General features: G+C 43.5%; 1 protein-coding gene across 1 annotated transcript; it reads right to left on the minus strand.

The window, feature by feature from the left end:
• Positions 1–383: 383 nt before the first annotated feature.
• Positions 384–15075, minus strand: LOC104934317 (prohibitin-2). Its single transcript, XM_027290102.1, has 10 exons — positions 14945–15075; positions 12811–12940; positions 11767–11851; positions 9663–9742; positions 8181–8365; positions 7235–7364; positions 6170–6273; positions 3925–4002; positions 1700–1776; positions 384–972 (listed from the first exon to the last, which is right to left on the minus strand). Exons 1-10 carry the CDS (start codon positions 14963–14965, stop codon positions 957–959), a joined length of 906 nt encoding a protein of 301 aa, XP_027145903.1. The 5' UTR covers positions 14966–15075; the 3' UTR covers positions 384–956.
• Between the last annotated feature and the right edge of the window lie 1898 nt (positions 15076–16973).

The raw sequence follows: 16973 nt of genomic DNA on the forward strand, positions 1-16973 counted from the left end.
GAGACCATCAGAGACCGTCAGAGATCGTCAGAGATCACCAGAGACCATCAGAGATCACCAGAGATCACTAGAGACCGTCAGAGATCAGAGATGGAGATCATCAGAAACGTCAGAGATTGTCGGCAGCCGCTCGGCTTCTCCTCAAAACCAGTAACATCTTTGATCGACAGGTTTCCAGGCTCACTTTGGGGCCTTCGTGTTGTGAAGGTTCAGTTCACTCAAATCATGTTTTCTGGTTTTGGATTTCATGTAAACTGAAACAAGTTTAAATCTTCATAGTTTAAATTCAACAAATGAAATGAAATTAAATTCTGGAGCTGAATGTGTTGTGATTATCGTGTGACGGTAAATAAAAAGATAATTAAAGTCATCGACGCAGCCTCTGAACTGCTATCAGGTTTTTTTTTTTAAATGGACAGACAGACAGCTTCACTTGGACAGGATCAGGCAGAGTATCAGGGTCAGATTTAGACCAAACGTCCAGACTGAAGTCACAAATCATGTCAAACTTTGTTGTTGTTGAAGTTTCTTCTGATGTCAAGTCTCATTTTTCACATTTTATTCATAAACTGGAGATTTATTTTGTAACTTCAGTCCAGCATCACGCGATGAACTGCAGAAACCAAAACATGGAACAAACTCAAACATACAGAAAAAGACAAAAACAGTTAGTCCAAGTCCAACTCAGGATGAAACTTCGACTCGTCTGAACTTCTTATTTAAATAAAACTTTTTTTTGAGGCCGTTAACGAGAAGAAGAAGAATGAGTACATCTACCTACATCAGAAGAACCTTTCAAAATAAAAGCAGTGTTTTTGTGTGTTAACGTTTTAAGATGAAGCTGGACCAGCCTGAAAACCTGACGCAGAGCCGACAGCAGCTGAGAGGACAATGAGTGAAACATGATGAACTTTTCTCTGCAGGGGGAATGATGACACACCGACGGAGACGTCGTCTTACTTCTGCATCATACTGGGAAAAAAGGAAAACAAACAAAATGAGAACACGTCGTTAGAAACTACAAATCTGAAAAAAACAACATGTACATAATCAGAAAACATCTGGAGCACCGAATATAAAAACTTTTCAGACAAACTTCTCGTACGGCTGCTTCATATAACAACAAAACAACAGCGAGCGCTGCGCTTCGTCTGTTCTCCACACGACTTCAAACCCTGCCAGGAGCGTTCCTGGAGCGTTTCAGGAGCGTTTCAGGAACGTTTTTCCCTCCAGACTTTGTTAACCTGCTCAGATTTGGTCATTTTTCTGCTTTATGTGTTTCGAAACATGGAAATATGCAACATGGTTAAAGAGTTTTTATTTTGTTAGTCTGCACGGGGTGTTTTATTTTGAAAATCGACCGGATTCTTTGTTGTTTCTGTGTCTGACTTCCTGTCAGCTCGAGCTGCTCTGTGCAGACTGACTACTGGTTCTGGTGGGGTTTGAAACATTGGCTAAAACGGCCGTGTTCAGCTCCGGTAGCCGCGACGCGTCACAGCTGTGCCCGGTGGAATTTAGCCTTGTTGATCAGATGATCAGTTAGACAGACCGCACATTATTGCAAACTATTGTGATAATCAAGACACGGCCTCGCCAGCGTCACTAGGTTCTTGCTCATGGTGTGAGTTGTTGGGTCTCTAAATATGATCATGTATCATCATACAGCTCTCTTTAAATGATGAAGCGTGTGTGGACTCACTTGAAGCTGTCTCGGTCCTGCAGGTTGAGCACCAGGCTGTCAGCAGTCAGGTACACTTTGTTTTGGGACTGCGCCATCTGCAGGTCACACACACACACACACACACACACACAGTGAGTGAAACACAGGTGGACGGTCTCTGAGCGTGCAGGCCTGACCGAGCCGCCGCCGCTCGGCACAATGGGAACATTGTCAGAGCTTCAACACTGAGCTGATTCACGGCACGGCGAGCGCTGCTGAGGCCTGTTCACCGACCATGCAGGAAACACACATGACATGGCGTGACTGCAACCTACACACAGAGCGCTACTCACTGCGCCGCTGTGAGGTCACCGAGAGGTGGAGTCATTAATGAATAATTGAATCATCAATACGTCTGCACTGTTTAAATGAATACTTCATTAACAAACCTTTGAAATGATTATTGAAGTTATTAATCATCATAAAGTAAACGAACTTTATAAACTTTCACAGGTTCCACTGCTACTGTAATCATTTTATCATTCATTGTAATTCATTGTCGTTTTATCATTCATTGTAATTCATTGTCATTTTATCAGTCATTGTAATTGTACAATATGTTTGTGTTGATTTGTTCTGTACACTGACATCTATTGCACGTCTGTCCGTCCTGGGAGAGGGATCCCTCCTCTGTGGCTCTTCCTGAGGTTTCTTCCACCTTTTTTCCCTGTTAAAGGTTTTTGTGGGCAAGTTTTTCCTCACTGGAACCGAGGGTCTAAGGACAGAGGGTGTCACTCCCTGTACAGATTGTAAAGCCTCAGAGGAAAATGGACTTTGTGACTTTGGACTGTACAAATAAAACCTGATCTGACAGTTTTAAACCTGTGATGTAAAGGATGTAATAATGTAAAGATGTAAGGAAGAATGTAAAGATGTAAGGATGTAAAGATGTAAGGAAGAATGTAAAGATGTAAGGATGTAAAGATGTAAGGAAGAATTTAAAGATGTAAGGAAGGATGTAAAGATGTAGGGATGTAAAGATGTAAGGAAGAATTTAAAGATGTAAGGAAGGATGTAAAGATGTCGGGATGTAAAGATGTCGGGATGTAAAGATGTAGGGATGTAAAGATGTAGGGATGTAAAGATGTAAGGAAGAATTTAAAGATGTAAGGATGTAGGGATGTAAGGAAGAATTTAAAGATGTAAGGATGTAAAGATTTAAAGATCTAAGGATGTAAAGATCTAAGGATGTAAAGATCTAAGGATGTAAGGATGTAAAGATCTAAGGATGTAAAGATCTAAGGATGTAAAGATCTAAGGATGTAAGGATGTAAAGATGTAAGGATGTAAAGATGTAAGGGTGTAAGGATGTAAAGATGTAAGGATGTAAAGATGTAAGGATGTAAAGATGTAAGGATGTAAAGATCTAAGGATGTAAAGATCTAAGGATGTAAAGATCTAAGGATGTAAAGATCTAAGGATGTAAAGATGTAAGGATCTAAGGATGTAAAGATCTAAGGATGTAAAGATGTAATATGAAAAGTTGTTCTTAACAAACTTGTCGGGAGCTTCAGGTGATTTCCTCTTCTTCTCCTATTTTTAAATAAAAATGTCTGAGGAGCGAGTGAAGATGAGAAGCTCAAGCCTGAACGTTCGTTTTTGTTTCCTCAGACTTCTGTTAAATTCATGCTCAGTCTGCGCCACCTAGTGGACTTACTGTGAACTGCACCTGTGCTAATCAAACTGGATTAAACTGTAAAGTCTAAAGACTGTAAAATAAAACTAAAGAGGTAAATAAAAACTGAAGATTCTTCAGCTGCTGAACGTCCAAAACATAAATGATGTAAATTTAAACGGGCAGATGAGTGAGCGGTCAGACAAACAGGTTTCTCTGGCTCTGATAACTTCCTCTTCATATTTACAGAAGTCAATCTACAGTTTATCATCAGCTGGAGATCTTCCACAGTTAGTGTTTACAGTCTGAAGTGTTTCCTCGTTCAGCATTCAAGGACAAAAAGATCATTTCAGGTCATTTCTACACTCTGTACTGTGTGGATTTTAAAAAATATAAACCCATTAATTCAGTCTGCATTTTAGAGTTTAATAATTGCATTATTTTTATTTATGTGTCTTCTTTAATAAACTGTTTCTGGTTTCAGTGTGTGAATGAGATATGCAGTGTAAAAGCACCTTGAGTGGTTAGACAGATGTTACATCAGTACAGACGTGGTGCAGAGAGGAAGATTCAAGGAAGTCTTTCTTACCGTCTTGGCGATGTTCTGCGCCGCCCGGATCTTCCTGAGTTTCAGGTATCCTGGGTTCTTCGTCACGGCCTCGCCCAGCTGACAGACACACATATTTAAACTGTTAGGGGTGTAACATTACTCCTGTAAATACACTAACAAAAGATGAGAGTGAGCGGTCAAACTGAGGCTGACGAGCAGCCGGTTGAGCCAGTCTCAGATCATCACGAGGATCTGAGCAGCCCGCGGGCGTGTCGCTGCACGGCTTTAATATTCTCACGCACCTTTGACTAGCAGGCAAAATAATTACTGCATATTTGGATTGAGTGTTTGTTTAAGTGTTTCTCGTCACAATGATGAGGCGAGGCCAAGTGAGTTCAGGGAATTTATCGGGAGGTGGTTTGAAGGTGGATTTCACTGGTAGTTACACTTAAGTCATAAACTGTATGATCAGTTTGTTGAATTTCATCTAATAACAAATTAGATGATAATGCTTATCCTTCACAGTTTTAGTCAAAACGTGGCATAAGGCTGCATTCAAACAGGATCAGGAGCTGCTGTGTGTGTGTTTGTGTTGAAGGTAACCGCTGTGAAACGATCAGGAAATAACTTTTCATTTCTCCGGTTGACTCAATCGATGTTGGCACTGTCTCACTCTCACCGTCTATGTCTCTTGAAAGACTGCTTTTTCTCACCTTTCAAATCTTTTTACTCAAACCAAATCAACATTGCAGTGTGAGCTGCAGTCAGACTCATGAACTAAACAAAACCAGAACACCGCAAGTATCAGAGTTTAGATTTCATCACTATATCTGTTTCCTCTGACTTATTGGAAACAAAACAAACAATTGTCTTGTCTCCGTGGAAAAAAAGGTTGTTGAACATTTGTCGTCACTGCTGTGGTTCAGGTTTGTTCAGGTCTGGTTCAGGTTTGTTTAGGTTTGTTCAGGTCTGGTTCAGGTTTGTTTAGGTTTGTTCAGGTCTGGTTCTGGTCTGGTTCAGGTTTGCTTAGGTTTGTTCAGGTCTGGTTCAGGTTTGCTTAGGTTTGTTCAGGTCTGGTTCAGGTTTGCTTAGGTTTGTTCAGGTCTGGTTCAGGTTTGCTTAGGTTTGTTCAGGTCTGGTTCAGGTTTGCTTAGGTTTGTTCAGGTCTGGTTCAGGTTTGCTTAGGTTTGTTCAGGTCTGGTTCAGGTTTGCTTAGGTTTGTTCAGGTCTGGTTCAGGTTTGCTTAGGTTTGTTCAGGTCTGGTTCAGGTTTGCTTAGGTTTGTTCAGGTCTGGTTCAGGTTTGCTTAGGTTTGTTCAGGTCTGGTTCAGGTTTGCTTAGGTTTGTTCAGGTCTGGTTCAGGTTTGCTTAGGTTTGTTCAGGTCTGGTTCAGGTTTGCTTAGGTTTGTTCAGGTCTGGTTCAGGTTTGCTTAGGTTTGTTCAGGTCTGGTTCAGGTTTGCTTAGGTTTGTTCAGGTCTGGTTCAGGTTTGCTTAGGTTTGTTCAGGTCTGGTTCAGGTTTGCTTAGGTTTGTTCAGGTCTGGTTCAGGTTTGCTTAGGTTTGTTCAGGTCTGGTTCAGGTTTGCTTAGGTTTGTTCAGGTCTGGTTCAGGTTTGCTTAGGTTTGTTCAGGTCTGGTTCAGGTTTGCTTAGGTTTGTTCAGGTCTGGTTCAGGTTTGCTTAGGTTTGTTCAGGTCTGGTTCAGGTTTGCTTAGGTTTGTTCAGGTCTGGTTCAGGTTTGTTCAGGTACATTAAACCTTGTTATGTAACGCGTGTTGATGAGATGTCTCTACAGATAATGTGTTAAACAGTTGAACTGTTATTATCTGTGTATCTGCAGGTGGAGTTACCGTTTCAGTTGTTAGCCGCCTACCTGCAGTCATCATAAAATCTAATCCAACAATCCTCCAAACTCTTAACTGTCAAAGAGGCGTTTCACAGACTGCTGACAGAAGTCACAGCAGGACGGGTAATCATAGACATTTAAAGCTTCTGTTCCAACAGCCCGAGGACACAACAACAGGTTTTAGAAGACAACAGTAACAACAAGCAGGCCGTCAGCTTCTGGAAACACAGCTGCTCTCAACACACTTTAAACACTGCCCGAGTCCGACGTTTGGATTTCAAACTCTTCAAGCCTGGATCTTCCTCTGATCAGTCCGTCCTCATCAGGTTCATCTGTTCAAGTCATGTTATGGAGACTACGTCCAGGTTTTAGACAGTCTGCGGGGACGTCACAGAGACTACGTCCAGGTTTTAGACAGTCTGTGGGGACGTTCATACTCACCATCTTGGCAGCCTCAGCTTCTCCTTCAGCCTGGATGATCTTCTGTCTCTGGTCCTGTTTGGCCTTTTCTACGTAAAACTGAGCTCGCTGCGCCTCCTGCTGGGCTGGAGAGGAACAAACACACACATTAGATTTCCATGAAACATTTTACACGTGTTACTTTGATACACGTTTACAACAATAACGACCTCACATCACAATGATGTAACGTGTCCTCCTCAGCATGTTACTCATGATGTCAGCAGATGTTTTAATTGTTTGCAGTGGGAGCGCTGCGTGTTCACACCATGTAAAGCGCTGCGCTCGTCACTGTCACTTTTTACCCAGCTGTCCAATCACAGTGGACGAGGGGCGGGCCCAACGACAAAGACTAACTGAGTGCTGAATGTTGATGAGAGGAGAAATGAATGCTGCTGGTCTGTGTCCACACCTGGACCAGAAGACTAGTACAACATGAAAAATGATGTTTGCTTTGTTTCTGTCAGGTCAGCAGCAGTCAGCTGTCCATGTTCGGTATCATAGCAACCAGCTGGAAAAAAAGGAAGCTCGTCCAAAACGCTCCCAGCGCTTCACACGCAGCCTCTAAATGACGGATTATCTTATTCTACGTCCAACGGCTGCCAGTAAGGAAGTTAATCTCATTTAGAAATAATATTTTTATTTTCCATGTTTTAGGGAACAACAAGTGAGGGAGAGCGCTGCTCAGCTTGGCTGATTATTCAGCTGATTATTCACGTATGCACATATTTCAGCACCAACAGCTCCTACAAGAGCTGATGGAGGCTGAGAAAGAGGCTGCCAACATGCAGAGGAGCTGAACCAGCTGATGAAAGGCTGTGAAGCTCAGGAGGCCGAGGATGTTCCTTTGATCCATAGAGGAGACGGGTCAATCAGAGGAACAGGAACCAGTTCGTTCCTCTGCAGGGTCACGTGGTCAAATACTTCTTTAAAAGCATTTTTAATGTCCAAAGTAGCATCAGATCACGGGAAAATAATCATAAAGCATCATTTAGAAAACCACCAGCTACTGGCCGATAGGTCTGATAACCTTCTCCATCTACTCACCGACTTGTTTGGCCTCCACAGCGGCGGTGTACTCTCGACTGAAGCTGAGCTCTGTGATGGCCACGTCGTCCAGGATGATGTTGAAGTCTTTGGCCCGCTCAAACAGCTCTCTGCGGATCAGCAGGGAGACCTGGAGGACAACAAAGTCCCATCGATCAACCCATGGTTAGGTTAGTGGAAGCTGACAGAGCTGGGAACATCTGCACGGTTGCTTCAGTACCGGTTGGTTATGTACAGATAATACAGTCGTCATGTGGCATTAAGCAGCGGTAGCATACTCTGTGTAAAGAGCAGAGATCTCTGCTGAAGTGAGGAGAAGGAGACGAGGACACAGAACTGATTCAAGACAGTACAAACCGTGAGTACAGTCTGTTATCATCGGGAACGGAAGATCTCTGCCAGGCTAACGGAGGGAGGATGGAGAGTGTAGCATCAGAGAGACGAGGCTGAACGAAGTCACTGAGGACAGGAGCTGTCCCACTCTTTAACACCAGCATGACTTTCTTATAAACACTTGTTATTTAGGAGGAATTGATCGTCCAGCTTGTGAACACGACCATAACAAATGAGTTTCCCTGCACACTCTGCTGACAGAGTCAGTGACAGCTGCGTGGGTTTATATTTTATTTGACTACATTAACATTTATTGTGTTTTCACAGCAGCAGGTGAGCCACGTGTGCAGGAGGCCAACAAACAACTGTCACTTCATCTGGTCTGTGCTGCGTGTTCAACATGACACGAGATAACAGACATCGCTCTCCAGAGTCCAGCTCGCACTGTTTTTCCTTCAGACAGCCAATCACCAGCATTATTAGATCCCGGGAGCAGCATGCTGCATGTTCATTGGCTCACTGATATTTGGTACCAAACAACAGAAAGCTAATGTACCCAATGAAATGCCCGCTGAGTGTTAATGTGTACAAACATACTGTGTGTGTTTGGTACCTGTGCTCTCTGTGTGATGAGCTGTGAAGCGTTGAACTTTGCCACCACGCTCTTCAGCACCTCGTTCACGATGGAGGGCAGGACACGCTCGTCGTAGTCTTGACCCAGGTGCTGGTAGAGGACGGGCAGGTTGGACGCCAGCGGCCGGGACAGAACTCGCAGGGCGATGTTGACCATCTGAAGGTCTGAGAGCAACGAGAGAAGAAGTTCAGAAACAGACTGACTGTGGACACACACACCTGGAGAGTCAGTCTGAGTTATGACAACAAAAAGGTTTTAAAAAACAGTAAAAATCAGCCTGTGAGCGCTCTCTAGTGGACAAACTGAACGACATCAAACATGCAGAATCTCCTGTTTAATAATCTCATGGTATTCACAGATTATTATTAACATACTGTTCAGGTCAGACCATCTGACAGCAGTCCCAACACCTGACATGTCATCCTTTAATCTGAAGTCTGAAGACTTTTACTAAAGTGACAAAATACGCAGAAAATGTTTGTACATTGAGGCTTCAGGTCAAATTTGACCTGGATCTATTGACCAGGAGCTAGTGAGAAGGATCTATTGACCAGGATCTATTTTAGATGGATCTGTTGAGATGGATCTATTGACCGGGATCTGTTGAGATGGATCTATTGACCAGGAGCTAGTGAGATGGACTTTAGAGCCACCAGTGTGGGTCAAATGAAGGGGAACCTTGAAACAGTCAAACTGTGTGTTTTGTATGGACAGTGGTGACAGAGTTCACGGGGGCCTTGAAACAGTCTGTGTTCCACCACAGGTAACCAGGTACACACACCTGCTGCTCTTTGAAGGGTCAGGGGGGACCTCGAAACAGTGACAGAGTTAAACAGCACAGACCATATATGGTAAACAAAGGTCACACAGAGGTCAGGGGGAACCTCGAAACTATCCTTTATAAATAAAGCAATAATAATGAATCCATTCATGTTAAATAGACCATTTATTAAAACTTGACACTTTTATGAGGATTTTCTTGGACTGGGTCAAAGTTGACCTGGACCATACTGTCTGATTTATTGAATATGAACAGTTTGTGAGGGTTAATGATGGTTAGATGGCTAAAAAACATGACAAAGATTTATCCAAATGATTTCGTCTTTGGTAGATTATTGAAGAAGATTCAGAAAGCCTCATCAGAGAGCGACAGGAGGACTTTTTATTAAATCACAGGATGACTGCAGGTGTGAATGACTGTTTACATCACGTTTAACTTCAAACAACACGTTGACTTTGAACTAACGGTGTGTGTTTATTCATCAGGGTTATGTCTGACACAGAAACACGTTCACATAAATTCACTTTAAGGACAGTTCATTAAATGTTTCTGTAGTTGAGCTTGAAGGCGTCTACTGAAGAGGGAAACATTTACTGAAGTCAAAGATGTGAGTCTTTAACACAGCGTCTGAGATCAATAAAACCATTTAAACTTTAGTTTCAGCCGTTTCTGTGTCTGACCTTTGCTTCCGGTGAGCGACGAGATCTTTCTGGGTCTGGCTCTGATGTCGTAGATGATGGGATACTGGATCCAGGGTATCCTGAAGGCAACGATGGACAGAAGATTCATGAACACAGTTCATCCAGTGAGGCCTCAGAACAAACATCTTAAACAGGTCAAAGAAATGACGTCTTCTGCTCGTGAAACAAAATGAATCAAATACTGTTAGTTTGAGTATATCCGTATTTTGATTTGTTTGTTTCTGACTCAAACTGTGGGCAGGAATTAATAATCAAGTTGATAGAGATCCTCCAGTCAGCGCAGACAGATGGAGTTCTTTCTTGTTGTTAAAAGTCCCTTTTCAAATATTCGTTAATATTTCTGCCACACTAATTATCGTGTGTTTTTGCTCTTTAAGGCGTCTGTACTGTATAGTTTGGACATGTTCAGGACAGTCTGCAGCTCATTTGTTGTATTGAAATGGGCTTTTGGAACCATCTTTGTTCGTTTGGTCCATCAATGCTGTGATCATGAATGATTTCATGAACGATGAATGGTTTCGTTGAGCAGCGCAGCAGCCTGACAACAAAATCTACAGAAGAGCTGCACTCTCAGGATGTAGGGTTCCTCATGGTTCCTCATGGTTCCCCATGGATCCTATAGTCGACAAAAGTAGAATAATATCCAGAGCCTTCAACTATCAAGCTGTTCTGGATGCAGACCCCCACTTCACATTTAAGAGACGTTACTTTTTTAAAGAGTTTATAGTTAGAACTAGCTCAGGTGAGCTGAGCTCTTCCCTCCATCTGGACACGTTCATGTCCCGTTCATACATGTCACTAACTGAGCTTCTTCCCAGGAGTTTTTCTGCTCAGTTGTGGTCGCAATGATTTAGTATTGAATGAATTGTTGAGTCTCTGTAAACAATAGTGAGCCAAAAGTCAGGGGACACCTGACACCTGAATGTCCTGTAGCATTCACTGAACTAAACCCTGACAAACCGCCTCAGACCACCAGCCCTCCTCCAGACTTCACAGCGTTCTGGTAGGCAGCACTCCGGCTGCCAAACCCAGACTCGTCAGGCGGTGAAACGTGATCCATCACCCAAAGAACACGTTTCCACTGCTCCACAGTCCAGCCGGTTTTTTTCCACTGCAGCCGAGGCCTGGCACATGATGTGAGGCTTGTGTGCAGCTGCTCGTTTCATGAAGCTGCAGACACACAGTTCAAGTGCTGATGGAGCTTCCAGAGTCAGTCTGGACCTCCGTACTGAGATGATGGATGAGCTTCAGCACTCGTTGGCCCGGTCTGCCACTTCATGGCTGAGCTGCTGTTGCTCCTCTTAACAATAAAAGTACTGACAGTTGAACTGATGACTGAATCTTAAATATCTTTATTATCTCCAGTAATACGACATAACCAGGTTAGAGAGCAGCAGGAGTGTCTACTCATCGAATGATGAACTCTCAGACGGGGTGTGCTGATCAGACCTCACCTTGAACAGGTGTGGAAGGTCGTGCCTGCAGCACACTAACATCAACATTAAAGCTTCAACACACTGATGTGCACGTCCACGTGCAGCTCAAAGGTCTGTCTGTCTGTGTAGCTTTGGACACTTTGATGTCCATGAAGGACGACAGCAGCAGTTCATGAATTCTGCTCTCACAGGATCATTGTCACCGTGTCACCGCTGCTCAGAGGAGACACGGTGACCGATCCAAGTTCATGTATCGGCTTCGGCGCGTGTCGGTGTACAAAATAAAGAACAGAGGCGAGAGGACGCGCCACGGGGCGACCCAGGGAGAACTGCACTGACCTTCACACGTAGTGAATGCTGTGGACGCTCTTTGAGTTCAGCTTCAGATCGCCCACTTCTTTGACTGCATCCCCCTCACAGACCTCACACATACAGGATGTACCGAGTGTAAAAGCTTTACTTCCTGTTTTAACCTGTTTCTGTAGTTCCCCGTACCGAGTCACACCACCTCTATTAACACCGATAAAACCTCCTCCTCACAAACGGTGATCTACGCAGACACAGACTGTCTTCATGGCTACGTGCTGGTGTCCACTGACTTTTGGCCACAGAGTGTACATACATTCACATGTGAGAGAGCTTCCTACCTGAAGTGGAGTCCCTCAGCCAGAACCGTGTCCATCTGCATCCCTCCGATCCTGTTGAAGATGATCGCTCTCTGACCTCCTTCAACTAGAGGACACACGAGGACGGACACACACGAGGACGGACACACACACGAGGACGGACACACACACGAGGACGGACACACGGACACATCAGGACTGAAACTAAAACGCTCATTGAACTTCAGATCAGAGTTAATAGTCAAGCAGTCAGCTGCTTCCACAATTTGATGTTAGAGAGAGACAGAGACGGAGAGAGACAGAGAGACAGAGACAGAGAGACAGAGAGAGACACAGACAGAGAGACACAGACAGAGAGAGACAGAGACAGAGAGACAGAGACAGAAGGACATGCAGCAAAGAGCCGCAGGTCGGATTCGAACCCTGGGCCGCTGGGACAAGGACTGAGCCTTTGTACATGGAGCGGATGCTCTACCAACTGAGCTAATCGACGCCCGGATGTCTAATTGTTTTAATTAAGATCTGGCTGAGCTGAGCAGATTTTTTTTAGAACAGACAGCGGTAAGATATTCTGTTTATATGAGAACACAGAAGTGGATCTGTAGTTCTTTAATAACATGAAAATGAGATCCGACCTTAAATCCTGCCTCATGTCCTTCCTTCTTTTTCCTCCTTAGCTCCTTGTTTATCTCCTCCTTTACTTCCCTAAGTCTTCATCTCCCTTTCAAACCTTTGTCCTTCCTTCACTCGCCTCCTGTCTTATTACCTCTGCACTGACGTTCAGTGACACAACACGACAAAATAAACTCGTAGAATCAGTTTGAAAAGACTTCTGTGTGACTGAAGATGAGTTTTCTGTTCCGATACCGTCTGAAGACTAAAGATCTAAAAATAAAACGTGCTCTTGGTTTCAGACATGTACCAGTACAGCTGTGGCCCTGACTGTGAAGTCAGAGACAGAACCGCCTGACCGAAGCAGAAACTGGATTCAACAGTCCAGAGTCGTGGCAGTGGAGTTGAGGTGAGTGACAGGTGTGCACAGCATGACGTGTTAAAGCAGATTACCTGTGTATGTTGCCTCCTTCACTCCGTAAGCGAGCGCTCCGGCACCGATCAGCAGTTTAAGGCCGATTCCTGCACCGCGAGGGCCCGACGACATCCTGCCTGCGATCTGCCGCAGCTGCTGCAGAAAACCCTGAAACACAAAAACAAAGACTGCTTCATGAACATCCACATGAGGACCACACACACACACACACAGCTGAGTGACCTTCGTACTGACCATGTAGCAGCTTTACAGAGGACGCTCTGCAGCTACACCAACCTCACAGGACTCCAACCACAGGTCCAATGGTTTAATGTGAAGCTAATTAACTACAGTCAGACACAGCTGGTGGTCTGTGCTTTAATTATGAAATCAGAATCAGATCGATAGTTTATCATCACTGTGATGCGTTTGAGCCGTGTGTTTCAGAATACATTGATAAAGTTACAGGGTGTCATTTAAAAAGTGCAGAACTTTGAATGTGAAGCATCAATAAAAAACTCATTCTGAACGAGGCTTACATCAGATTAGGTCATGTTTGAATCATGATTAAGTCATGTTTGAATCATTAAATCATGATTAAGTCATATTTAATGCTGTTTAAGTCAAGTTTGAATCATTAAATCATGATTAAGTCATATTTAATGCTGTTTAAGTCATGTTTGAATCATTAAATCATGATTAAGTCATATTTAATCCTGTTTAAGTCATGTTTGAATAATTAAATCATGATTAAGTCATATTTAATCCTGTTTAAGTCATGTTAGAATCATTAAATCATGAATCCGGTTTAAGTCATGTTAGAATCATTAAATCCTGTTTATGTCATGTTTAAGTCATATTTAAATCCTGTTTAAGTCATGTTTAAGTCATATTTAAATCCTGTTTAAGTCATGTTTGAATCATTAAATCCTGTTTAAGTCATGATTAAGTCATGATTAAGTCATGTTTAAGTCATGTTTAAGTCATTAAATCATGAATCCTGTTTATGTCATGTTAGAATCATTAAATCCTGTTTAAGTCGTGTTTAATCCTGTTTAAGTCATGTTTAAGTCATGTTTGAATCATTAAATCATGAATCCTGTTTAAGTCATGTCTGAATCATGTTTAAGTCATGATTGAATCATTAAATCATGTTTAAGTCATGATTAATCCTGTTTAAGTCACGTTGAAGTCATGACTGAATCATTAAATCATGTTTAAGTCATATTTAAATCCTGTTTAAGTCATGTTTGAATCATTAAATCATGTTTGAATCATTAAGTCCTGTTTAAGTCATGTTAGAATCATTAAATCCTGTTTAAGTCATGTTTAATCCTGTTTAAGTCACGTTAGAATCATTAAATCCTGTTTAAGTCATGTTTGAATCATTAAATCATGTTAGAATCATTAAATCATATTTAAGTCATATTTAAATCATGTTTAAGTCATGTTAGAATCATTAAATCATGTTTAAGTCATATTTAAATGCTGTTTAAGTCATGTTAGAATCATTAAATCATATTTAAATCATGTTTAAGTCATGTTTAAGTCATATTTAAATCCTGTTTAAGTCATGTTAGAATCATTAAGTCATGTTTAAGTCATGATTAATCCTGTTTAAGTCATGTTAGAATCATTAAATCATGTTTAAGTCATATTTAATCCTGTTTAAGTCCTCCACCTTCAGCTCTGCCTCTACCTTCAGCTCCACCTTCAGCTCTACCTCCACCTCCACCTCTGACCTGCCTCCACCTTCAGCTCTGCCTCCACCTCTGACCTGCCTCTACCTTCAGCTCTGCCTCCACCTTCAGTTCTGCCTCCACCTTCAGCTCTGCCTCCACCTTCAGCTCTACCTTCAGCTCTGCCTCCACCTTCAGCTCTGCCTCCACCTCTGAGCTGCCTCCACCTTCAGCTCTGCCTCCACCTTCAGCTCTGCCTCCACCTCTGAGCTGCCTCCACCTCTGAGCTGAACACCACCTAACGAAGCTAACTGTGAGCTAGCTTGGCTACGTCACCTGCAGCCTGTCTGTCTCACGTGCGTTTAACGTTAGCTGCTAGTGTCACGCGCCGGCGTAAGAAGAGCGGGAAACCTTGGACCGGTTCGGCCGAACCGAGCCGTGCGGTCAGAGCTGGTCCGTGTGAAGCTGAGTTAGAGTTAAAGGGCAGACTTACTCCGGGCTCTTTGCTCGCCATGCTCGTCCTCTCTGCGGCTGCACCGAGTGAACGACAGCGCCAAGGTCACGCGTCATGACGCACTTCCGTGAGCGCGGGGCAACATGGGAAATGTAGGCCCGTTGAAAGTACACGGTACGATGACGTAATGATGGGTGATCACAGCCCTGAATGTTTCCAGTCAGGAAACTTTCTGTACGGGAATTTTTCCTTTTTAAGTTTCCTTAAGAAATACAGTCAAAACATTACAAACATTACAAACATCAGGAAGACTGACAGATGTTTCCTTTCCTTCCTCGCTCTCTCCATCCCCTTCTACTTACCTCCTCTTTATACTTCCGTCCTTATTTCCTTACCTGTCCTTTGTCACCCATTACTTCCTTTTCTTCTACCTGTCATTTCCCCTCCTTTCCTTCCTTTCACTTCCTTCCCTATCTAATTTGTTCCCTAAAACTACTTTTGTCCCCTGCCTCTTTGTTTCCTTTTACTTGCATCTTCATTTCCTTCCCCATCTCCTCTTTATAGTCCCCAGCAACCGTAACTAAGGAAGCCAGGACTTTGGATCTGTAAATTGGCGTGTTACTGACACGCCATCCCATGACATCACGTTGACGTGGCACACAGTAATATTCATACATACATGGGCGACTCTGTAATGACAAAAGGCTCATTATGAGGTAACAATGAGTGAGATTACCTGTCAACAGGTAAGTCACATAAGATCACATGAGGGTTCACCACTCTGTAAAAGACTGCTCTGGAAAATAGAGCAACAGTTTAAGAACATTTGTGACCTCATTTCCCTTCTGGGATGAATAAAGTCATCTATCGATCTATTATTCAAATAAATGACAAAGACTTCATAACATCAAAGATTCAGCCAATCAGAAGAAAGCTCTGTAACAACAACTGAATATATCAGGATTATCAGGAGCTCCTCCTGGTGGTACGTCAACATTTTTTAAAATTACAATTTAAAAAACAAATGAATGTAAAATCATATAATTAATAAATATACGAATATATTAATGAATAATAATTAAAAAAACTTTAATATTGCTGAGATGTGATTTACAATTTGTCTTTCCTGTCATATATTATGTTTGAATCTCAGCCTGCTACGTAAGTCACAGAGACTACGTCCAGGTTTTAGACAGTCTGCGGGGACGTCACGGAGACTACGTCCAGGTTTTAGACAGTCTGCGTGGCCATCATGGAGACTACGTCCAGGTTTTAGACAGTCTGCGGGGACATCACGGAGACTACTGCCAGGTTTTAGCAGTCTGTGCGTGGACCCACGGGAGACTACGTCCAGTTTTTAGACAGTCTGCGGGGGACGTCTCAGAGAGACTACGTCCAGGTTTTAGACAGTCTGCGGGGACGTCACGGAGACTACTGTCCAGGTTTTAGACAGTCTGTGGGGACGTCACGGAGACTACGTCCAGGTTTTAGACAGTCTGCGGGTGAGTCACAGAGACTACTCCAGGTTTTTAGGACAGTTGCTGCGGGGACGTACGCGGACTCGTCCAGGTTTTAGACAGTCTGCGGGGCGTCAACAAGGCGAGACACGTCCAGGTTTTAGACAGTCTGCGGGGACGTCACGGAGACTACGTCCAGGTTTTTAGACAGTCTGCGGGACGTCACGGAGACTGCGTCCAGGTTTTAGACAGTCTGCGGGGCTCGTCACCAGAGACTACGTCCAGGTTTTAGACAGTCTGCGGGGACGTCACGGAGACTACGTCCAGGTTTTAGACAGTCTCGGGGGACATCACGGAGACACGTCCAGGTTTTAGACAGTCTGCGGGGACGTCACAGAGACTACGTCCAGTATTTTTAGACGTCTGTGGGGTCACGGAGACTTACTCCAGGTTTAGACAGTCTGCTGGGGGAGTCATCACGGAGACTACGTCCAGGTTTTTAGACAGTCTGCGGGGACGTTACGGCAGACTACGTCCAGTTTTTTAGACAGTCTGTGGGAGTCACAGGAGACTACGGTCCCAGGTTTTAGACAGTCTGCGGGACGTCCGGG

This window comes from Larimichthys crocea, chromosome II (assembly GCF_000972845.2).
Source record: "Larimichthys crocea isolate SSNF chromosome II, L_crocea_2.0, whole genome shotgun sequence".
NCBI lineage: Eukaryota > Metazoa > Chordata > Actinopteri > Sciaenidae > Larimichthys > Larimichthys crocea.

Bases quoted from the DNA above. Each gene is read 5' to 3' on its own strand.
- LOC104934317 (XM_027290102.1), bottom strand. From the start codon at position 14,965: ATGGCGAGCAAAGAGCCCGGA. The intron at 8,366-9,662 runs GTCAGACACAGA...CGTTGCTCTCAG, and splicing joins GTCGCTCACCGGAAGCAAAG to ACCTTCAGATGGTCAACATC. The intron at 1,777-3,924 runs GTAAGAAAGACT...TGTGACCTGCAG, and splicing joins CGCAGAACATCGCCAAGACG to ATGGCGCAGTCCCAAAACAA.